This window comes from Gopherus flavomarginatus, chromosome 11 (assembly GCF_025201925.1).
Source record: "Gopherus flavomarginatus isolate rGopFla2 chromosome 11, rGopFla2.mat.asm, whole genome shotgun sequence".
NCBI classification, from domain to species: domain Eukaryota; kingdom Metazoa; phylum Chordata; order Testudines; family Testudinidae; genus Gopherus; species Gopherus flavomarginatus.
In genome coordinates, this window is record NC_066627.1 from 51025382 (window position 1) to 51046847 (window position 21466).

At 41.8% G+C, this 21466-nt stretch overlaps 1 protein-coding gene across 1 annotated transcript in view; it reads left to right on the plus strand.

Annotated features, from left to right (window-relative positions):
* Nucleotides 1–722: 722 nt before the first annotated feature.
* ASXL1 (ASXL transcriptional regulator 1) overlaps nucleotides 723–21466 on the plus strand; it is a 32751-nt gene continuing 12007 nt past the window's right edge. Inside the window, exons 1-9 of the mRNA XM_050918249.1 lie at nucleotides 723–804; nucleotides 8856–8938; nucleotides 11977–12085; nucleotides 17144–17264; nucleotides 17639–17736; nucleotides 18187–18280; nucleotides 18649–18801; nucleotides 19825–19988; nucleotides 20102–20198. Coding sequence (XP_050774206.1) covers nucleotides 745–804; nucleotides 8856–8938; nucleotides 11977–12085; nucleotides 17144–17264; nucleotides 17639–17736; nucleotides 18187–18280; nucleotides 18649–18801; nucleotides 19825–19988; nucleotides 20102–20198 — 979 coding nt within the window. The 5' untranslated portion in view covers nucleotides 723–744. The remainder of the gene's footprint in view (nucleotides 805–8855; nucleotides 8939–11976; nucleotides 12086–17143; nucleotides 17265–17638; nucleotides 17737–18186; nucleotides 18281–18648; nucleotides 18802–19824; nucleotides 19989–20101; nucleotides 20199–21466) is intronic.

Below are 21466 nucleotides of genomic sequence, written 5' to 3' on the forward strand. Positions count from 1 at the left end.
TCACACGAGGGTGAATGGCCGTGTCTGTGGTGAGGAGTGTGTTCACACGAGGGTGAACGGCCTGGCCTTTGGTACTGAGGCCTGAGCTGGCTCCGAGGAGCTGCTGGGGTCGGGGGAGGGAGCGGCTGGAGAAGGGGCCTGCGGGGCTGCCGCAGCCTCCCAGCGGCGTAGGGGACAATGGCCGCCCCAGGGCACGGAAGCCAGGCACAGCGGGGCCCTGTGAGCTAACGTGGGCAGGGCACCGCGGCTCCCGCCCAGCATGCCTCACGGCACCGGCGCCCTGCCCTTGGCGCACTGCTGCGGGAGAGCCTGCTGGGAGGTGTAGTCTCGGGGCTCGAGCGGCCCGTTCGCTTTTCGCGCCGGGCCGCGGTGGGACTACAATTCCCATCACACCCTGCGGTTTGTTTTCCTTTAAACGGAAAAGGTGCCCTCCCCGTCAGAGCCGAGCGCGGGGGTTGGATTGTCCTGCCGAGGCCACCGTTGAGGAGGTCCCTCCCCCCCACCTCGGAGCCCTTTGACCCCGTTGTTATGTCGGGCTTGAGCCGCCGCCGCCGCTGCTGCTGCTGCATTCCATAGCGCCCGGGAGCTGCCCCACCCCCCCTCGCCTCGCGCCCTCCCTGCCCGCCGGCCGCGCACCAGCCCCGCCCCCCGGCTAACGGTCCGCAGCCGCGCCGCGCGCTCCCGCCTCCGAACCCCTGCCCCGGCCCCCAACACCTCTCCCCCCCGCCCCGGAGCAGGAGGACGATGAAGGAGATGAAGCAGCGGAGGAAGAAGGAGCGCACGTGGGCTGAGGCCGCCCGCCTGGTGAGGGGGAGATCCCCCCAGGAACGGGGGCGGGGTGGCCCCGGAGTTGCAGGGCTGGGGAGGGACCCGGTCCCCATAACTAGAGGGGCCCCTCTGGGTAGGGAGAGACCCTGCGGGAAGGCTTGTGAGGAGAGAGACCCCTGTGTGCAGTGGGCAGGGGGCAGAGATCTCCTTCCCTCAGGGCCAGGTGACCATCCCCCAGCAAACCCCGCAGGGAAGATGGGGTGTCTCCCAGAGAGGGGCCCGGGTGCCGTGGGGGGCTCCCCAGTGCAGCCAGGGGAGTGGTCACTCCATGGGCTGGCGCAGTCACCGGGGGCTGGGCGCCTCACCCTGTGAGCAGAAGGGACCTGGCTCAAAGGGAGAGCTGAGAGGCACCTCCTGATATTGCTTAGCATGATCTGTCTGACTCTAGTGCCGAGGAGTCCCCACCATGGACCAGGACCCCATTGTGCTAGGTGCTCTGCAAACAAAATAAAGAGATGGTTCCTGCACCAAGGATCTTACAGAGAGGCCAACATCCCCCTCTCAGCCCCCCCAATAACCAGGGAGGGTAGCAGTCAGTGGACATTGCTTCTCCCATACAAGAAAAGAGAGAGCAACCTCCTCCCTATCTTCAATATGAGATGGGGAAGAGAGGAGGCTGCTTCTGGAGCGCAATAACACCCCCACACACATCCAACATAATCACAGGGTGACTTCCCCTGTGGAAAGGTGGAGAGTTGCAACTCCCACCATTGTAACTCTTCCTACTCCTTTTTCTGCCTCCATCCCTCAAGAGAAAGAGAGAAATTGCTAGCCTCTTTTCTCTGTATATTACTGGGAGGAAGAAAGGGAATGATTTTAGTCCTAACACATGCACACTCTGTACTGCCAGCAGGGTCTTCATTCCAAACTACAGCAGTGCTTCCAGAAACACTACCTCTACACCAGGGGTCGGCAACCTTTCCAAAGTGGTGTGCCGAATCTTCATTTATTCACCCTGATTTAAGGTTTCGCATGCCAGTAATACATTTTAACGTTTTTAGAAGGTTTCTTTCTATAAGTCTATAATATATAACTAAACTATTGTTGTATGGCAAGTAAATAAGGTTTTTAAAATGTTTAAGAAGCTTCATTTAAAATTAAAATGCAGAGCCACCCCACCCCCCCCCGACCCGGTGGCCAGGACCTGGGCAATGTGAGTGCCACTGAAAACCAGCTCGTGTGCTGCCTTTGGCACCCATGCCATAGGTTGTCTACCCCTGCTCTACACTATCATTTTGAGAGACTGTCATATTACATGGGGGAAGGGAATTGTGTCAGATATTTCTCCCTTCCAGATTTCCAGGTTTGTGGGGGCTTCTCTCAGAGAGGGTGAGAAACAGATCCTTTCACATGCTCTCACACATATTACCAAGGGGAGGGAATGGGTCTTTTAGAGAGAGATTCTCCTTTAACCATGGAAAGAGGAGGATTTTCTGTTTGAGAAAATTGTGAGCGCACACACCATTTATGGTGGTTGGATAAGGCATTTTTCTGGAGAGGCCTTCTGCAGTTTGTAAGCATTACTTTAAGACACATACTGAGAAACTACACCTCTTCTCAAATGGTATGAACAGATAGTCTGATGAGGCATTGACAAGGTATGAGGTGACTTTGTCACTGTAGAAAATGGTACTGTTTGTTAGACAGCCTTTAATTCTTCTGCTTGGGTCAGTTTTACTTACAGGTCAGCAAAGTCTGAGCAGTATGGTAACTGTTCTTAGTTTTGTCAGGTCCTACTTTTTATTCTCCTTTCCCTTAGATTTATTTAAACCTCTCTGGAAGGGATCCCAGCCTTCTGAGAAATGCCAGGTTTGGGCTCCAGAAAACATTACTGTCAGGAATTTCCTTAGTGACAACAAGCTTCTCCCTGACACCACTAGTCTTGGAAAGCTAGGCATTGTAAGGGGTATGGTGTTCAAGCATATGTGAAAATATAAATCTCCCTCCTGTCTACCAAAGGGCTTTACTTGCTTAGTGTCTTCATGGTCAACATTTTCATTTGGTCATAAGCATGTTCTTGGTAACAAATCTGGTATGTGTGTGATGAATTTTGTGGCATGTATTTTCATCAGTTTTTTTTTTTAAATTCCATTCATCAAGCGGCAGATTTCTAGAATAAATACCTGCTTTGATTATAAGAACATAACATGCATATGAGGAAGTGAGTATTCACCCACGAAAGCTCATGCTCCAAAACGTCTGTTAGTCTATAAGGTGCCACAGGATTCTTTGCTGCTTTTAAAGAACATAACGGTGGCCATACTGGGTTAGATCAAAGGTCAGTCTAGCCCAGTATCCTGTCTTCTAACAGGATGCCAGGTGCCCCACAGGGAATGAACAGAACAGGTAATCATCAAGTGATCCATCTCCTGTCACCCATTCCCAGCTTCTGGCAAACAGAGGCTAGGGACACCATTAATTATGTCCATTAATGCCATCCTATTGGAGCCCTGCTGTATTCTGTTGCCCATCACCACGTGGGACAAACCTGTCTTTTATAAAAGAACTAAGGCCAGATCTTAATCTGGAATCCAGATGTCAACTGGAAAATCTAAAATGGAAACAAACTTTTAAAAAGTCTGTACCAAATAAGAAAATATAAACCCACCAATAAACTACAGTCAAGCTAAAATTTTTAAAAGAGGAGGAAAAGACAGGGGAATATGGGCCAGTTGATCCAAATGAAGATTGAACTCTTAAACTGTTGTCTGAACAGTTGGTGCCTTTAATACCCAGCCTCTTAACTCAGTTCATAACACTCTCCATTTCAACCCTGTTGGAATGGGAGAATAATCACATTGCAAATGGCACACTCAGCTTTTTGCATACTTTATTGTGCTGATTGTTGCTGCTATCTACTTTTAATGCTGATTGGAAAAGGCTTGTTTGTGTTGTTTTTTTCTCCAGGGACCAATATTTTTTCACAGTAAACCTTTTAAAAAATAAAATCTGTGAATGCAAGTGACCAGGGGAGGCACAGTGACCCTGCCCTCTCCATATGGATAGATAGTTTTTCTTTTCAGCTCTCTTTGAGCCAAAGGCACTTGATCATTGATTTACTGGCACAAGGGCATACTTTATGTGTAGTATATTGGCATCTATATAAATAATAAATACATGCATCTTGGTGGGGTTTGTTGTGTGTTTTATGTGTCAAGGTTATGTACCAGACCATGCTGACATTTAGTGAGAGCTGGACGATTGTCTTGAGTCCATCCGGTTTGAGTTAGCATCCAATGGATTCTAATAGTTATTCTAGCTTTTTCTGAATAGGACTTGCTTGAATGCAATAGGAGATTCCCAGGCCTGACCAACAAAGAGAATATGAGAATGTTCTGACCCAGTATGGCCAATGAGTCCATTTAGCCCTTTATCCTAGCTTCTGATAGTGGCCAATGCCATATGCTTCAGAGGGTATGAACAGAACAGGGCAGTTATTGCGTGATCTATCCCCTGTTGTCCAGTCCCAGCCTTTGGCCATCAGAGTCTTAGGGACACTCAGAGCATGGGATTGCATCCATGACCATCTTGACTAATAGGCACTGATGGATCTTTCCTCCATTAATTTACCTCATTCTTTATAAGTGGGTTCCAAAGTTTTGGCTTTCACAACATCCCCTTGCAACAAATTCCACAGGTTGACTGTGTGTAGTGTGAAGAAATACTTCACTATATAACCTATTCAGATTAGAACTTCTGCCTTCTGGTAGTTTGCATTGTCCTTTGTGTGAAGATTATTATTTTTTAGCTCACTTGACTTTGACTTTCACTCTTCTCCTGCCCTTCAAGCTAAAAGTTGCTGTTAGAAAACACTAGTGCCAGGTTCATGCTCTGAAGTGCTTCAGCCCACAGCTCCTTTGTGGGTTCTAGTCTTGTAGGTGGAATACTTGAATGTAGGCACTTAGGCTGCTCTTCTGGCAGGTGACCCTGAGTGTGAGGCAAAGACTAAGGTTATATGTGCACTAGAAATACTTCAGCTGTACCACTGTAGTGTAGACACTGCTTATAGCGAAGGAAGGGGTTCTTCCATCGCTGTAGTAAATCCACCTCTCTGAGAGGAGATAGCTACATTGAAGGAAAAATTCTTTTGTTGACCTAGTCCTGTCTACACTGGGGTTTAGATCAGCTTAACTCCATCTCTTGGGGTGTGAATTTTTCACCTCCCCCTCTCCCCGAGAAATTTAGCTAGATCGACCTAACTTTCTAGTGTAGACCAGTACTAAGTCTGCTTGCATAATTTTCCTTGTTACCCAACACACTGAATTCTGTGTTAACTCACTGCTTATTAGTTGTCCAAAAAGTAAGTCTGCAGCTCATCTACTTTGGCAACTCATCAGTAGTCATTTAATGGCATGGCACCCATACTAGTTAATCCTCACTGGCATCTGGTCTACCAGTGAATCTTTTCATGGATGTCATTTGTTACCTTCCTCTTGGTTGGGGCCTCTCCCTATGTGCATTAAGTGTATGAGGTCTCTAAACCCCAGCTTCATCTCTGTTCTTTTTCTGGTTTGTCATTGGCTCAACCTCATACCAGATTATCCTCTTAGGGAGACCAAGCCTTTCCTTGCTGTTCTGGTTTGTGGGGCTTCTTTCAAGCTGATCTTACATCCATTCAAAATAGATATTTGTTTAGTACTAGGTTTTACCACACTCCTGTCAAAGTGCTTTTAATTTGACTCTGTAAGTATCTGTTACATTTTTTATTCCATTAGATGCCTTCATGGATGAGAAGGAAAAGAACTTTTTGGAGCTTCCTGTCCTGTGAAGTGAATGCTTTGCACATTCTGTTTCCAAAAATATATATATATATATTTTGAGATTTAGTGTAGTACATAGAGCCACAAGGAATATTGAACAGGTGTTCTGAGGATTATATTGCTAGTCTAGTAGCAGGGTAATTGGAGGAGTAGCATAAAGGTTCACAGTTAGGGAACTCCTTTGGGAAGGCAGGAAGTGGAAATATTACAAACAATGCATTCAGTTTCTGGGGGAAGTATTGTCTTATCCCAAGACATTCCTTCTGGCGAGTGCTCAAAGCAGCATTAATAGGTTCTTAATGGAGCCATGATGTCCTGCCATAATCAGCCAGAGGAGGCGTTGCTTCAGTGCATGCAGGGCCTTTCAGGGTAGGTGAAGGAATGAGAGAGAATCTTGTTGGATGCTTTCTCTTCCAACTCTGACTCTTTAAAAGTAGTCATACATCTGATACAGTTAGGGGCTAGGAACTGTTCTGAGCAGGGCTTTTTATTTCTGATAGTAAGCATTCATTCTCCATTGTAGGCTGTGTTTTATTTGGTTGTCATTGAGTTAAGTGTTTTCCAGATGCTTTATGGGCTGTGAAGGTTTTTCTTGATTTGGGAACATGAATGTTCCATTTCATGCTTCTCACAGTTGACTGTTGAGTGATGTGTTCTCCACGTCAGATGCCCATTTCATTTGAGTGACAAAGGGTGATAGTGTCTGATGATGGCACTGAAATATTGTACCCCAAAGAAAACTTGATCAGTGTGGGAGACTAGTGGAGCTGTACTGCCTCCAAATAAAAATTGTTTATTCCATTTAAATATAGCTTATCATACTGCTTGCAGTTCTGGCCGTCCAATCTCAAAAATATATTAGAATTGGAAAAGGTTCAGAAAAGGGCAACACAAATGTTTAGGGATATGGAACAGCTTCCATATGAAGAGAGATTAAAAAGTCTGGGACTGTCACCTTAGAGAAGAGACAACTAAGGGGGTAAGAGGGTATGACAGGTCTACAAAGTGATGAATAGTGTAGAGAAAGTGAATAAGGAAGTATTATTTGCCCCTTCACGTAACACACAGCCTAGGGTCACTCAATTAAATTAATAGGCAACAGGTTTAGAACAAACATAAGGAAGTACTTTTTTCACACAGCACACTTTCAACCTGTGGAACTCATTGCCAGGGAATTTGGGAAGGTGAAATCGAACTGGGTTCAAAAAAGATTTAGATAAATTCATGGGAGATAGGTACATCAATGACTGTTAGCCAAAAAGGCCAGGGATACAGTCCCATGCCCTGGGTGTCACTAAACCTATAACTGCCCCAAGCTGAGACTGAACGGCCAGAGATGGATCACTCAAAAATTGCCTTGTTTTCCCTCTGAAGCTTCTGACGCTGGTCACTGTTTGAAGACAGGATACTGGGCTATAGATGGACTATTGGTCTGACTCAGTATGTCCATTCTTATGTTCTTATTTCTTGGGCTTTCATTGCATTTAACCATGGGATTCACAATTCCAAACTTCCAGTCCCTTGGCAGGGTAATGCTATAGTGTTTGTGTATTATTTTCAGGTACTTAAATGTGACATGGTGGATATGGTTTGGTTTTGCTTTTCTTGAGAAGTGTAGGTAGACTTTTAATTGCAGTACAACATTGGAGTGTGTCATTCAGTTTGGGCTTTTTCTTTCCTTTTGGAGGCTGGGAAGTGGGGGTGATAGAGATGGTGACCTGCACTCTTGTCTTGCAGACAGTCCTGCTACTCTACCTTTCAGAGGGAAACTTCAGTCATTGGTCCCTGACATGATGCTGCAGTGACTCAGTTCTAGATGTTGCTGACATAAAAAGGGCATTCATTTTCTTCGCTCACGACTTGTACTAGTTGAATTGAAAGAGAGAATCTCATTGCCAACTTCTGTAAAGTACTGTCCCTGCTAAAATCAGAATTGCATGTCATTGTGGCTATTATGTTAAGGGAATTTATTAAATGATTGCCAGCAGAATATCCCAGATGGAATATCTGTTGCCTTTTCTCTAAGGTATGTTAGGCCATATAGTGAAATGTATTTTTACATTGGAGTTGCTATACTGGATCAGACTAGTGGTCCACCGTCCTCTGAAGCAACTGTCTGTTGCTTCAGAGGACGGTGCAAGAAATCCTGCAGAGTAGGCAGTTATGGGGTAACCTGCCCCTAGGGAAAGTTTCCTCTTAAATCTGAATAATTAAAGGTTGGCTTCAGTTCTGAAACACTAGGGTTTACATCTGTTCTGAAGCTTTATTTTTAATATTTACTATTATAATTCTGGTTATTCCGGTTATCCATATAAATGCCCAGTTCTTTTTTGAATCTTGCTAAGCTCTTGGCTTCAACGATATTTTGTGGCAGAGCGTTCCATAGGCTTATTCAGCATTATGTAAAGAAATATTTTATTTTGTCACTTTGAATTTGTCATCTTTCAGATTAATTAAATGTCCCTTTGTTCTTTTACTATGAGACAGATGAAGAGAAGCTCCTCATCTACCTTCTCTAGACCATTCATTATTTTATACCTTTTGTCATATCCCCTCTTACTCATCATCATTCTGAGACACAGTTTCAATCATTTATATCTTGCCATGGAAATTTTTTTTCCATGCCACTAATCATTCTTATTACCAGTCTCTGAAACCTCTCTGTTTCTTCTGTATTCTTTTTGAGATGGGATGATCAGAACTGAATACAGTATTCCAGCTAAGGGTGTACTACTGATTTATGTAATGACATTATTATTATTTGTAACTCCAACATGTTAGATGCTTTACAGATAAGTATGAAGGGAGAGTCTCTGCCCCAAAGAGCAAACAGTCTATATCTACTATGTTAACGTCTATTTCAATGGAAGCCTTAGACTGTTATACATATATTAAAGGTTGTGTGCAGTAAGGGCTTTGTCCGATGTTTACGAAAGTCAGTGGGAAAGCATCCATTAATTTTAATGGTGAGGGATCAGTGCCTAATCCCCCAGCTCTCCCCTTCTCCCCATACTTGCACAATTGCACACTTGATTAGACCTGATGAAAAAACAGGGCAAACCATTTGTAGCCCTAGCAAAAGTGCAGGGATCATGGATATGTACCGTAGTCTGCTCTTGGGTTAACTTGAATTTTGTAGCAGGTTTTCTTGTGGAGATACTAACTTTTAGCAGACATATTCTTGTCTTTGAATCCCAACCCAGGAAACAATTCAGCGAATGGGAATAGAAAATGTAGTGTGAAGCTTTGGTATTTATATCTTTTCAGGTGCTGGAAAACTACTCTGATGCTCCTATGACCCCCAAACAGATTCTGCAGGTCATAGAGGCTGAGGGACTGAAGGAAATGAGGTTAGTATTGATCTTCTTGTCTATAATAAAGTGTGTGGGGGAGGGTGAGTAAAAAGAGCAGGATTACTTAGTAGAGTTCTACCTCCTTTCTCTAATCCACCTTTCTTTTCTCTCTCTTTCTCCCTCTTTTTCTGTAGCCCAATCATTTGGGGTAGGAATATACTAGCTATTTTTCTTTATTGCTACTGGAGGATTTCTAGTGTCTTGTAAACACAGAGTGAACGTCTCTGCCTTTCAGTGGAGTTGTAGGACTTTTGTAAAATATTCAGAATGCCAACTATGAGTCTGTCTCCGATATAAATGCTTCTCCTTTGTGTGTTTCTTTTACAAATAACTACTACTGGTCTTCCAGTGTTGGGCCTGTGTTTATGTAATGAGTCAAACTCAGTCCTCTGTAGAGCTTCACCTCTAGAGCAGAGACTGCTCCTTTTTCTGGGGTCAAGTAAGAAGCTTCCCTTATATATGCAGTATGCTGCTCTTTCTACATATTCTGCCATACCACAGTATTAATGCTGCTGTATTTTTTGTGGCCCTTGCTATATATCTTACAACATATATCACGTGAAGAAGAGCCTGCGCAAGAATGTAGGAATCTACAGGGATGGGTGGAACCCCAGGTGTTGTCTTAAATTAATTTCCTGGAATTTCCATCTGCTTTTGTTGAATCTAGGAGAAAGAAGATACACAATACATTGTAGATCAGAGGAAGTAGATGTTTGCTAGCCATCATACTGCAAACTCCTTACCTTAGTTACAAGAGTTGGGTTGCAAGTTTGACTGCACACAGTAAATCAAGCTATCTTTGGCCGTTCAGCATTCATTGACTTACATATGGGATCTTAACTCTATGCTGTTATAACTATGCTCTGTTTTTCTTTTGGGTTTTATGAATCGTCTTCCACCATGTTGCCTGTGTCACTGTTGAACTGCTGTATAACTATAGAAGGTAAATGAATCCCTTTGGGACTGAAGCAATTCAGAATGTTAACGTGTTTCTCTTCTCACTATCCCTGAAATCAGGCAACAATCATGATGGTTTGAGTAGTGAACAGCTTCATAATTCACAAACAGTGGTCTAATGTGTAGGAGTTACCATTGTTCAGGGAGGGACTGTGCCAGCATGCTTTGTTCTCTTGATAGTAGAGCTGTTAGAACACCCACTCAATACTCAGGGTTCCCAACAGCTAGGTTTATAGTGGGAATGGACTTTGGTGTTGGTTTCACAGTATGGTATGTAGGGAGTGGAATAAGGATGGGCTTATAATGAAAAGCTCCATATTCCTTCTCATTTAATCAGATATTCACTCTGCACTGACCTACTTTCTTTGATCAGTCCTTTTACCTAGAGAGGTAGCTGCACTGTTTGAGGGTCTGTGAGCGCTAGGCTGTCCTGTACTAATGGCAATAACACGGTGTCTTTTCACTAGTGCAAATTTTCTTGTTGTCTTCCAAGCTTTGACTGGTAACTTATCAAAATAGGTATCTAAAATCAGGCTTCTCTGCATGTGTGAAGTTAAATCCTTCAGAGCTAAATCATTTTTCTAGAGGTTGGTGTTTCCCATCAGGTATATCTGCTTCCCTTCACTCAGTTGTTAATTTGATGCTTTGGGAAAAGATGGCTTTCTTACATTATCGTGTAACTGAAAGGGGCAAGTATTGTTCATAGACCCAGTGTTAAAATACAAACTGTCCACCAAGCATGTGATCTTGTCTAGCTAAATAGCATTGAACATTTTCAATATTTGTGTGGGGCGCTTGCAAAGAAAACCTAAGACCTGAAGGAAGTAGCATGATGATTCAAGGGACACTCTGAACTAATGCCACCCTGATTCTAGAAAACACTCAGTAGTTGGAGTGCTGTCTTCCTTAAGACGTGCAAAAAGTGATACCCAGTGGTTTATGCAAGAGCAGAGATGTTGGGTCCAGTCTCATGGCTAAATTGTAGCTCCAGTGAGTGTTTGGACGTTTCTTTTGTCTACAGTTTCAATTAGGGAAGTTAATCTTTTCCTTTCCTAAAAGTTTTCCTGTGGCTGGTAATGTACTTGCAGCGTTTTGCTCAGTGCAGAGGGAGAAATGATGTGTAATTTACAAGAGAGGGAGTTGGGATTTTTCTGTGGTGTATAAAATGACACACGGTAACTTTGGCTACCTCCAAGGCTTGCAAAGAAATGCCAAAAAGCAAACCAGCAGCAAAACAAACATAATCAAGATTAACCGAGAAGTTGTTCTAAACCCAGTTTTCGAGAAGTTGAGACTCAGTAGTTTGAGCTTTTGAGACTGAAACATTGCACTTAGACCAGTTTTCAGTTTCACTTTTAATAATAGTGAACTTTTACATTGCTTTAATAACATCCCTTGCAGGCTCCAGAGGTAATGTTTTATATGTGCATGTGTGATTATGTGGAAAATCTGATGATTTGGTGTGTCACAAAGGTTTCGTTACCGTGAGTGTGGGATGGGTGATTTACTTACAAATGACAAACCACCACTGAGTTATGTGAGCCATCCCAAGAGAGTGCCATTAAACCCTTCATGCTACACTATGCTAGATATATTCTCTTCGTGCTATGTATATTGAAAGAAAACTATTTCAGAAATGTTTGAGTTTGTAGACATTTTATTGATAGGGTTTTTTTGTAGTTCTCCACCTAGAAAGTAAGGCTTCCTTAGTACCTTGAGTCCAGCTACAAAGAATTCAGAAAGAGACAGAGAGAAAGCGAGAAAAATATCTCAAATGATAAACCTCTAAAAACGAGCTAGAATGGCTTGAACATTAGTGTAACATGCTGCTTTCCTATTATCTGAGACTTATCTCACTATGATGTGCCATTGTGGTAAGCAGCTCAGATAGGAAAGCTATAATAGTGCTCAGACTGGTTGAGATACTGTACCCTAAATCTCATCAACATCCTTCTACTAACTGCCCTTGATTTAAAATACATAAATAATAATAATAATGCTGTAGGGTTTTGTGTATTATTTAAAAATTGGCATTTAGATAATCTAAACCTCATCTCCCTTTTTCTCTCTGGTTTCAGTGGCACTTCTCCCCTGGCCTGCCTCAATGCCATGCTACATTCCAATTCAAGGGGAGGTGATGGACTCTTCTACAAATTGCCTGGACGTATCAGCCTTTTCACACTCAAGGTAAATTGTGAACTCCTGTCTTCCATGCTAGGGACGAAGAGCGAGTTCAAGTTGTTACATATTGCTGTTGTTGTTAATCCATCACTGGTGATCGCTTTATGAGTCTAGCATACTACCCTTGGTAACATCATGTAAAACAGAGTCTCTGGGATCCATAATTCTATATGCAGTGGTTCTTGTGCCTATAAGCTATATGTAATACATTTCTGCTTTTTAACTTTTATAATTCTTAAATTATGCAAGCAAGATAAACGCTCTTCTTCCAGTACATGAAATGTCAGTATTTAGTTCATGCAATCATAAAGGATAGAGCATCATCAAAATAATGAAACCTGTTTGTTTCCCTTATACAGTATATGCCCATTCATCCAAAATCCTATTACCTGAACCTCTGCATTATCCAAATCTCTTTCTTGTCCCTCATGCTGGGAGACAAGCACTTGTCAACATCCGATACTGTTGTCTTTTTATCTCTAATAAAAAGTGTCTAAATATTGTCATACAGCTTCTCAGCCCAAGAAAGAATAATTATTCTGAATATTAAAAAAAAAACAACCCTCAGTAGTTATGCATGCATAAATATGAGCAAACTGTTTTATTTTTCTCAAGTGTGTTTGAGTTACACATCTGAGAAGGGTCCACAGAGCATGTCAGTAACTCAGTTCTACTATTTGAAAAGACGGTGTGTGAGTTAACCTAATTACAATGAACTGTGCTGACTTCTGTTTTATTGGGATCTTGAATGTATTGAAGTCCCAGGGGATTAAAATATGGAGGTGAAAAAATCAAGTAAAAGCTGCAAAGTCTGCAGTGCTGCTGTCTGTGTTGGCAAAATGGTATGAGATCAGAGTAAAACCAATGGATCCTGCCAGGAAGTGGTGGGACAGTGGGCTCACAGTTAGGCAAAGACAAGGGCAGTAATGACAGCAGGAAATAAAACTGCCTGCTAGCGCAGAAACGGAAGAGCAGTTATTCGTCCCACTGCCCATATCTGTGTGCTCACACACATTGCTGCTTTGTGGAAGATTCTGGAAGAACACTGGATTTTAGTCCTTAATGTACATATGAAATGTTATATCAGTGCATGAGTTTTTCTCTCTTTGCAGGTCAAGGATTATCTCATATAGCCCTCGAGTTCTAGCTCCATAATTCTTGCACACACACATTGTGCAACGTATCATAGTTGGACTGTTAAAAGATGTGGGGGCACTTATGTGATTATGAATTCTTTAAGTTAATGCTTGAAATTTTTAATGGTTTATAGTTAGGGCTGTCAAGCAATTAAAAACATTAATCATGATTAATCGTGCAATTAAAAAGAACATAAGAATGGCCATACTGGGGCAGACCAAAGGTCCATTCAGCCCAGTATCCTGTCTACCGACAGTGACCAGTGCCAGGTGTCCCAGAGGGAGTGAACTGAACAGGTAAAGATCAAGTGATCTGTTTCCTGCCATCCATCTCCACCTTCTGACAAACAGGCTAGGGACACCATTCCTTACCCATCCTGGCTAAGAGCCATGAATGGACTTAACCTCCATGAATGTATCCAGTTCTCTTTTAAACCCTGTTATAGTCCTAGACTTCACAACCTCCTCAGGCAAGGAGTTCCGCAGGCTGACTGTGCACTGTGTGAAGAACAACTTCCTTTTATTTGTTTTAAATGTGCTGCCCATTAATTTCATTTGGTGGCCCCATGTCCTTGTATTATGGGAACAAGTAAATAACTTTTCCTTATTCACTTTCTTCACACTACACATGATTTTATATACCTCTATCATATCCCCCCTTCAGCTCCTCTTTTCCAAGCTGAAAAGTCCTAGCCTCTTTAATCTCTCCTAATCATTTTAGTTGCCCTTCTCTGAAACTTTTCTAATGCCAGTATATCTTTTTTGAGATGAGGAGACCACATCTGTGTGCAGCATTCAAGATGTGGGTGTACCATGGATTTATATAAGGGCAATAAGATATTCTCAGTCTTATTCTCTGTCCTTTTTTTTAAATGATTCTTAACATCCTGTTTGCTTTTTTGACTGCCGCCGCAGACTGCATGGATGTCTTCAGAGAATTATCCACGATGACGCCAAGATCTCTTTCCTGATTGATTGTAGCTAAATTAGCCCCCATCATATTGTATGTATAGTTGGGGTTATTTTTTCCAATGTGCATTGCTTTACATTTATCCACATTAAATTTCATTTGCCATTTTGTTGCCCAATCACTTAGTTTTGTGAGATCTTTTTGAAGTTCTTCACGGTCTGCTTTGGTCTTAACTCGCTTGAGTAGTTTAGTGTCATCTGCAAACTTTGCCACTTCACTGTTTACCCCTTTCTCCAGATCATTTATGAATAAGTTGAATAGGATTGGTCCTAGGACTGACCCTTGGGGAACACCACTAGTTACCCCTCTCCATTCCGAAAATTTACCATTTATTCCTACCCTTTGTTCCCTGTCTTTTAACCAATTCTCAATCCATGAAAGGATCTTCCCTCTTATCCCATGACAACTTAATTTATGTAAGAGCCTTTGGTGAGGGACCTTGTCAAAGGCTTTCTGGAAATCTAAATACACTATGTCAACTGGATCCCCCTTGTCCACATGTTTGTGGACCCCTTCAAAGAACTCTAATTGATTAGTAAGACATGATTTCCCTTTACAGAAACCATGTTGACTTTTGCCCAACAATGTGTGTTCTTCTATGTGTCTGACAATTTTATTCTTTACTATGGTTTCAGTAATTTGCCTGGTACTGACGTTAGACTTACTGGTCTGTAATTTCTGGGATCACCTCTGGAGCCCTTTTTAAATATTGACATTACATTAGCTATCTTCCAGTCATTGGGTACAGAATCTGATTTAAAGGACAGGTTACAAACATAGTTAATAGTTCCGCAATTTCACGTTTGAGTTCTTTCAGAACTCTTGAGTGAGTGCCATCTGGTCCCGGTGACTTGTTACTGTTAAGTTTATCAATTAATTCCAAAACCACCTCTAATGACACTTCAATCTGTGACAATTCCTCAGATTTGTCACTTACAAAGGACGGCTTGGGTTTGGGAATCTCCCTAACATCCTCAGCCATGAAAACTGAAGCAAAGAATTCATTTAGTTTCTCTGCAAGACTTTATCGTCTTTAAGTGCTCATTGTATCTCGATCGTCCAAGGGCCTTACTTAACAAACATTTTGTTATTACCTTTTGAGTTTTTGGCTAACTGTTCTTCAAACTCCTTTTTGGTCTTTCTTTCGTTCTTTCTTTCTTTCATTGTTAATTGCACTGTTAATAATAGAATACCATTTATTTAAATATGTTTGGATGTTTCTACCTTTTCAAATATATTGATTTCAATTACTACACAGAATACAAAGTGTGCAGTGCTCACTTTATATTTATTTTTTATTACAAATATTTGCATTGTAAAAAACAAAAGAAATAGTATATTTCAGTTCACCTAATACAAGTACTGTAGTGCAATCTCTTTATAATGAAAGTTGAATTTACAAATGTAGAATTATCTACAAAAAATAACTGCATTAAAAAATAAAACAATGTAAAACTTTAGAACCTACAAGTCCACTCAGTCCTACATCAGCCAATCACTCAGACAAATAAGTTTAGTTACAATTTGCAGGAGGTAATGCTACCCACTCTTGTTTACAATGTCTCTTGAAAGTGAGAACAGGCGTTCGCGTGGCACTGTTGTAGCCAGCATCGCAAAATATTTACATGCCAGGTGCGCTAAAGATTCATGCTTCACCCACCATTTCAGAAGACATGCATCCATGCTAATGATGGGTTCTGCTCGATAATGATCCATAACAGAGTGGACCAATGCATATTCATTTTCATCATCTGAGTCAGATGCCACCGGCAGAAGGTTGATTTTCTTTTTTGGTGGTTCAGGTTCTGTAGTTTCCACATCAGAGTGTTGCTCATTTAAGACTTCTCAAAGCATACTCCACACCTTGTCCCTCTCAGATTTTGGAAGGCACTTCAGAGTCTTAAACCTTGGTTCATGTGCTATATCTATCCTTAGAAATCTCACACTGGTACCTTCTTTGTATTTTGTCAAATCTGCAGTGAAAGTGTTCTTAAAACAAACGTGCTGGGTCATCATCAGAGAATGCTATAACATGAAATATATACCAGAATATGGGTAAAACAGAACAGGAGACATACAGTTCTCCCCCAAGGAGTTCAATCACAAATTTAATTAATGCATTTTTTTTTTAATGAGCATCATCGACATGGAAGCATGTCCTCTGGGATGGTGGCCAAAGCATGAAGGGGCATATGAATGTTTAACATTGGCACGTAAATACCTTGCAACACCGGCTACAAAAGTGCCATGTGAACATCTGTTCTCGCTCTCAGGTGACATTGTAAATAAGAAGCAGTCAGCAGTATCACCCGTAAATGTAAAGAAACTTGTTTTTCTTAGCAATTGGTTGAACAAGAAATAGGACTGAGTGGACTTGTAGGCGCTAAAGTTTTACATTGTTTTGTTTTTGAGTTCAGTTATGTAACAAAAAAAATCTACATTTATAAGTTACACTTTGACGATAAAGAGATTGCACTACAGTACTTGTATTAGGTGAACTGAAATATACTATTTCTTTTGTTTTTTACAGTGCAAATATTAGTAATCAAAAATAATAATATAAAATGAGCACTTTACACTTTGTATTCTGTGTTGTAATAAAAATAAATATATTTGAAAATGTAGAAAAATATCCAAAAATATTTAATACATTTCAATTGTTCTATTGTTTAACAGTGCGATTAATCACGATTAATTTTTTTTAGTTAATCGCTTGAGTTAACTGCAATTAATCAGTAGCCCTCCTTATAATTATTGTGAACATAGTCAGGCTTAGTGATTGGATTAATAAAAACATGTTCCTATGACCCAGTGTTGTAATTTGGTTATGTTATGTTCAAGAGTTTCTTCCTGAGGAAGTGTAACTGTAGCCATGATTATGTATGTTTCTGTCAGTCTAGCTCATAAAGCTTCAAAGGGAAGGACTCTAATCACGTATGTTCTGCTTGGCCCTTCTAGAAGGATGCTTTGCAGTGGTCTCGGAACCTATCTGTGGCAGAGGGAGAGGAGCTGGATGATGCAATAGATGCAGAAAGCTGTGGGTCCAATGAAGCCAGCACTGTGAGTGGTGATAACGATGGTAAGTGCCAAATAATATTAATATTAGACCAGGCTTCTCAAACTTCATTGCGCCGCGACCCCCTTCTGACAACAAAAAACACTACATGTCTTCAGGATGTGGGAGCAAAGCCTGAGTCCCGGTGTCCTGTCAGTGGCAAAGCCCAAGCCCAAGCCTGAGCCTCACCAGCCCAGGCAGGGAGCCGAAGCCCAAGGGCTTCAGCCCCAGGTGGTGGGGCTTGGGCTTCAGTCCCAGCAAGTGTAATGCCAGCCCTGGCGACCCCCATTAAAACAGGCTCTTGACCCACTTTGGGGTCCCAACCCACAGTTTAAGAACAGCTGTATTAAACTATAAGCATCTTCTTCAGGGTCTGATCATGTGCTCTTTTCTTCCAGTATCTCTTGATGAAACCTCTTCTAACGCCTCCTGTTCCACTGAATCTCAGAGTAAGAGTCTCTCCACTTCCAGAGAGAGCTGCAGATCCGCCTCACAGGTAGGGGTGAGTGTGGGGTTAATGGCAAGGGGCAAAGCCAGGATTGTTTATTCTTGAGGAGAGATCTCAGTGCCACATGAAGTCTGGGTGGTAGGGAGAGGGATTAGAGACATATCAAGGTCATCTTCCCAAGCAGGGGCAGAATTACAGAGCCACCTCATGGAGTTGGAATGAGTCTGAACAAAAGCTGCAGCAAAGGCAGATCTGTTATATAAGGGTTTGATTCTATGGTGGGGGGGGGGGGCGGGCATGTGGAGGTGGTGCAGGGTTCCCAGCTGTTAAAAATAAGTTTGATATGTGAGTACACTTGAATACTTGGCTGGTTGTTCATTTGTGGTCAGGTGGAGCTATGTGTCTGCATTCAGCTAGGAAGAGGTGCAGTTTAGAGGGTAACCTATATGTACTTTAGCACCCTAAATAGTTTGTATCTTGTTTTTCTCTGGAACACAGACAAGCAAACAAAAGAAAAAGACTGGTGTGATGTTGCCCCGAGTTGTCCTGACTCCACTGAAAGTAAATGGGGCACATATGGAGTCAGCCTCAGGTGAGCATTTGTTGCACCTTGACTATTTTCAGCAAGTTGCATGGCATGGCCCTTCAGCACTGGTTCTGTACAGCTGTCCACATTAGCTCTTCCTAGGCCAGGGCATGAGAAGTATGTTTAGTGACCACTAAATAAATCAAAGTGATTCTAATTAATTTATGCAATTTTACCTTATTGGATGAAAATTGTATTTAATATAGTGTAATCAGTCACCCAATCAGAACTATCAGTGATGGAGCAATGACCTAATTTTGTTTATCTAAAAATGAGTCTGTTGTAAGCAGATCGTTGTCATGTGCTAAAACCTCTCCCCCAGTGGAGCTTCTGCTACTCATCCATGAATCTGTGACAAATGGCTTTGCCTTTAGGTTTCACAGGAAGGCATGCTGATGGAGAGAGCAGCAGCACTTCCAGCAGCAGCAGCTCCTCTTTGGCCCTGTTGAATGCCACCATGCGCAGTAGGACAGAAATCATCAGGGATCCTCCACAGCTGCTGAGAGGTATCCGGAAGCCAGCAGCTGGTACGTGCTTCTGAATAAAGTTGTAAGAACTGGCCATAAAAACTGAAGCAAATATCAGGTGTGTCCAAGTCTGTCCCCTTCTTATGGAAGAATTCCAAGACTTTTATCCTTCTCAGTGTCTCTTCCAATGTTAAGGCTCCTCAATATCAAACAACTGTCTCCTCACCCTCAGTGAGGAGGCAGGTGCCTCCTAGATGCTATTTGCCTAATCTGAAATGTAGCATCCGGGGCCTTGGTGGTGTGTATGTGAGAGCATGCATACACAATGTGCAGTGTTAGAGATGTACTTTCCAAGTCTTTGGGAACAAATGTTTTTTATAAAAAACATCGTGATTGAAGCTTAGTTTTTATCATCAGTCATGTTGTGTGTGTTCGATTATGTGTACGTTTTTATCCATGTAATAATTCGTAAGACACTTTGGATTCAGTGAGGTGATGCATCCAGAAACAGTGCAAATCTCTCACCTCTATAAATGATCTAGCCAGGTGAACTGGAGAGTGAGTCTTTTGGAAACTCATTAGTTCCATCTTTTGACTCTATCACAAAGATACAGGAGTAGAGAAGCATTGCCTCTTTAATGCCATTGGCCCCATGAGCACAGAAGATGCAGGGTGGGGTCACTAGCCTATTATATATTAGTTCAAAAGTGATCTTACTGCAGGAACCTTGGAAAGGATGGTTTTGAAACATACAAGAGGATTGTGTTTGTATGCTGTGATTCAGATATTCAGGGAACTGATCTCTGAGGTCAGCTCATTTATGTTGTTTGAAATCAAGTTATCTAAGAAGGGCACTCTTATGTCAAAACACTAGCCATCTCCTTTTCTCTTAAATATGCTACCTAGTTATGTAGTAAAATATGAATTATTTATTTAAAGGTGTTTGATAGATCCTTCCTTTGTAGTGGAGTGCCACCACCTGTTTTCTTGTAATTTGCTCATTTACAGCAATACTTTCGTTTATGAAATGTTGTCAGAAATAATTATGATTTTATTTTTTATTTGGTTTTCTGGAAACTACAGGGCAAATGAAGCGAAACAGAGGTGAGGATATAGATTTTGAGACACCTGGTTCCATTCTTGTCAACACAAATCTCCGAGCACTGATAAACTCCAGAACCTTCAATATATTCCCCGCACACTTCCAACAGCAGCTCCTCTTCCTCCTGCCAGAAGTTGACAGACAGGTACAGGCACACAACAGTCACTCTGCGTCTCGTTGCTTGTTATGTTGTATCATCCCTGTTCCCAAAGATCTGCTGTATGTGCTTTCCAACTATTATACTTTTGTCCTCCATAGATGGGGGCAGATGGGCTGATGCGTCTCAGTGGCAGTGCTCTCAATAACGAGTTCTTCACCCATGCTGCTCAGAGCTGGAGAGAGCGACTGGCTGATGGTGGGTAGATTTGTTGTTTTGAATGATTGGGAAAAGCCTGCTGCCTACCTTATTTGGTAGAAGAAAAATAAACTGTGGAGTTTGATTCTGTACCAACTTTGGAGTCTGTTTGGCTACATTCCCCCCTTTTAAGATTTACCTTACACTTCTCTTAGGTGCCCAGAGGCCTTAAAAACAAAGTGCCAGCTAGATTTGTGTAGTCTCTCTCATACTGCCTCTATTGAGTGGATATGACTCTAGACCTGTTCAAGTGTGTGTGATCATGTTGCCCTTTAGTGGCTGCAGTGCACAGAGCTATAACCCCTAAGGTAGGAAAGGAAGAGGGAGGACAGATTAAGGCAGGGAATCTACCTCTAATGTAACTTTTCTCAGGTCCTAGCTACCATTAACTTGTTTTTTAAATGTTGTTTTGGGGGCTTTTGGTTATGGCACTTTTTATTATTACATTAACTACTCAACCTTATTGTATTAAGTTGAGCTTCAGTTATTCTAAATTGAAAGAAAAATAAACAATAAAGAAACTTGGTTCTTTTTTCTCACATTTTCTCTCAGGTAGTTAATGTATAAACTGAACGCTGACCACCTTATTGTGTGACACATACAAATTGCTTATTAATCTAGGGGTTCTCGGGCTTTTCCAGATAATGGGCTCAGGTTACAACAGAAAAAAATATTGGGTCACTTTTCCCTATCTAGTCATAAAGAAAGGGTGGGTGATTAGGACCTCCCTGGGCTGTTTGTGACTCAGTTGAGAATCCATGCTCTAATCTATGCATCTTTACTATGTTCATCTCTGTGGTATATGAGAACTTAATCATTTCTCCCTTCTTCGCTCCCTCCAATCTTCCCATCAAACCATTACAGTAAATGTCCCGTAGGAAGGGAGGATGCATATCCGTTGGTGGTAATATCCCAGTCCAACTACCTATGTACTCTATGGCAAATTGGACACCAATTTTGTAGTAAGCTCCCTGGTTTCTCTGATATGGATATAAATTGTTTGGCAGCTTCTGGTAAATTTCAAAATGGAAACTTATTGAGTTAAGTATAAACGTGAATAATACATGCACTACAGTATCCCTGCTGCTGGTTTTTATAGTTAATGTAATTAACATTGCTTGTACATTTTCAATGTCAGAATTCATCTCTAATGTGATGAGTGCGAGAATTTCACACCGCTCAGAGCTATTGTTTCAGGCTCTCTGAATTCTCAGGGAGAGAGACATCCCTGCATTGATTACTCTCATTTTACATTTTGAAGGTTTTCT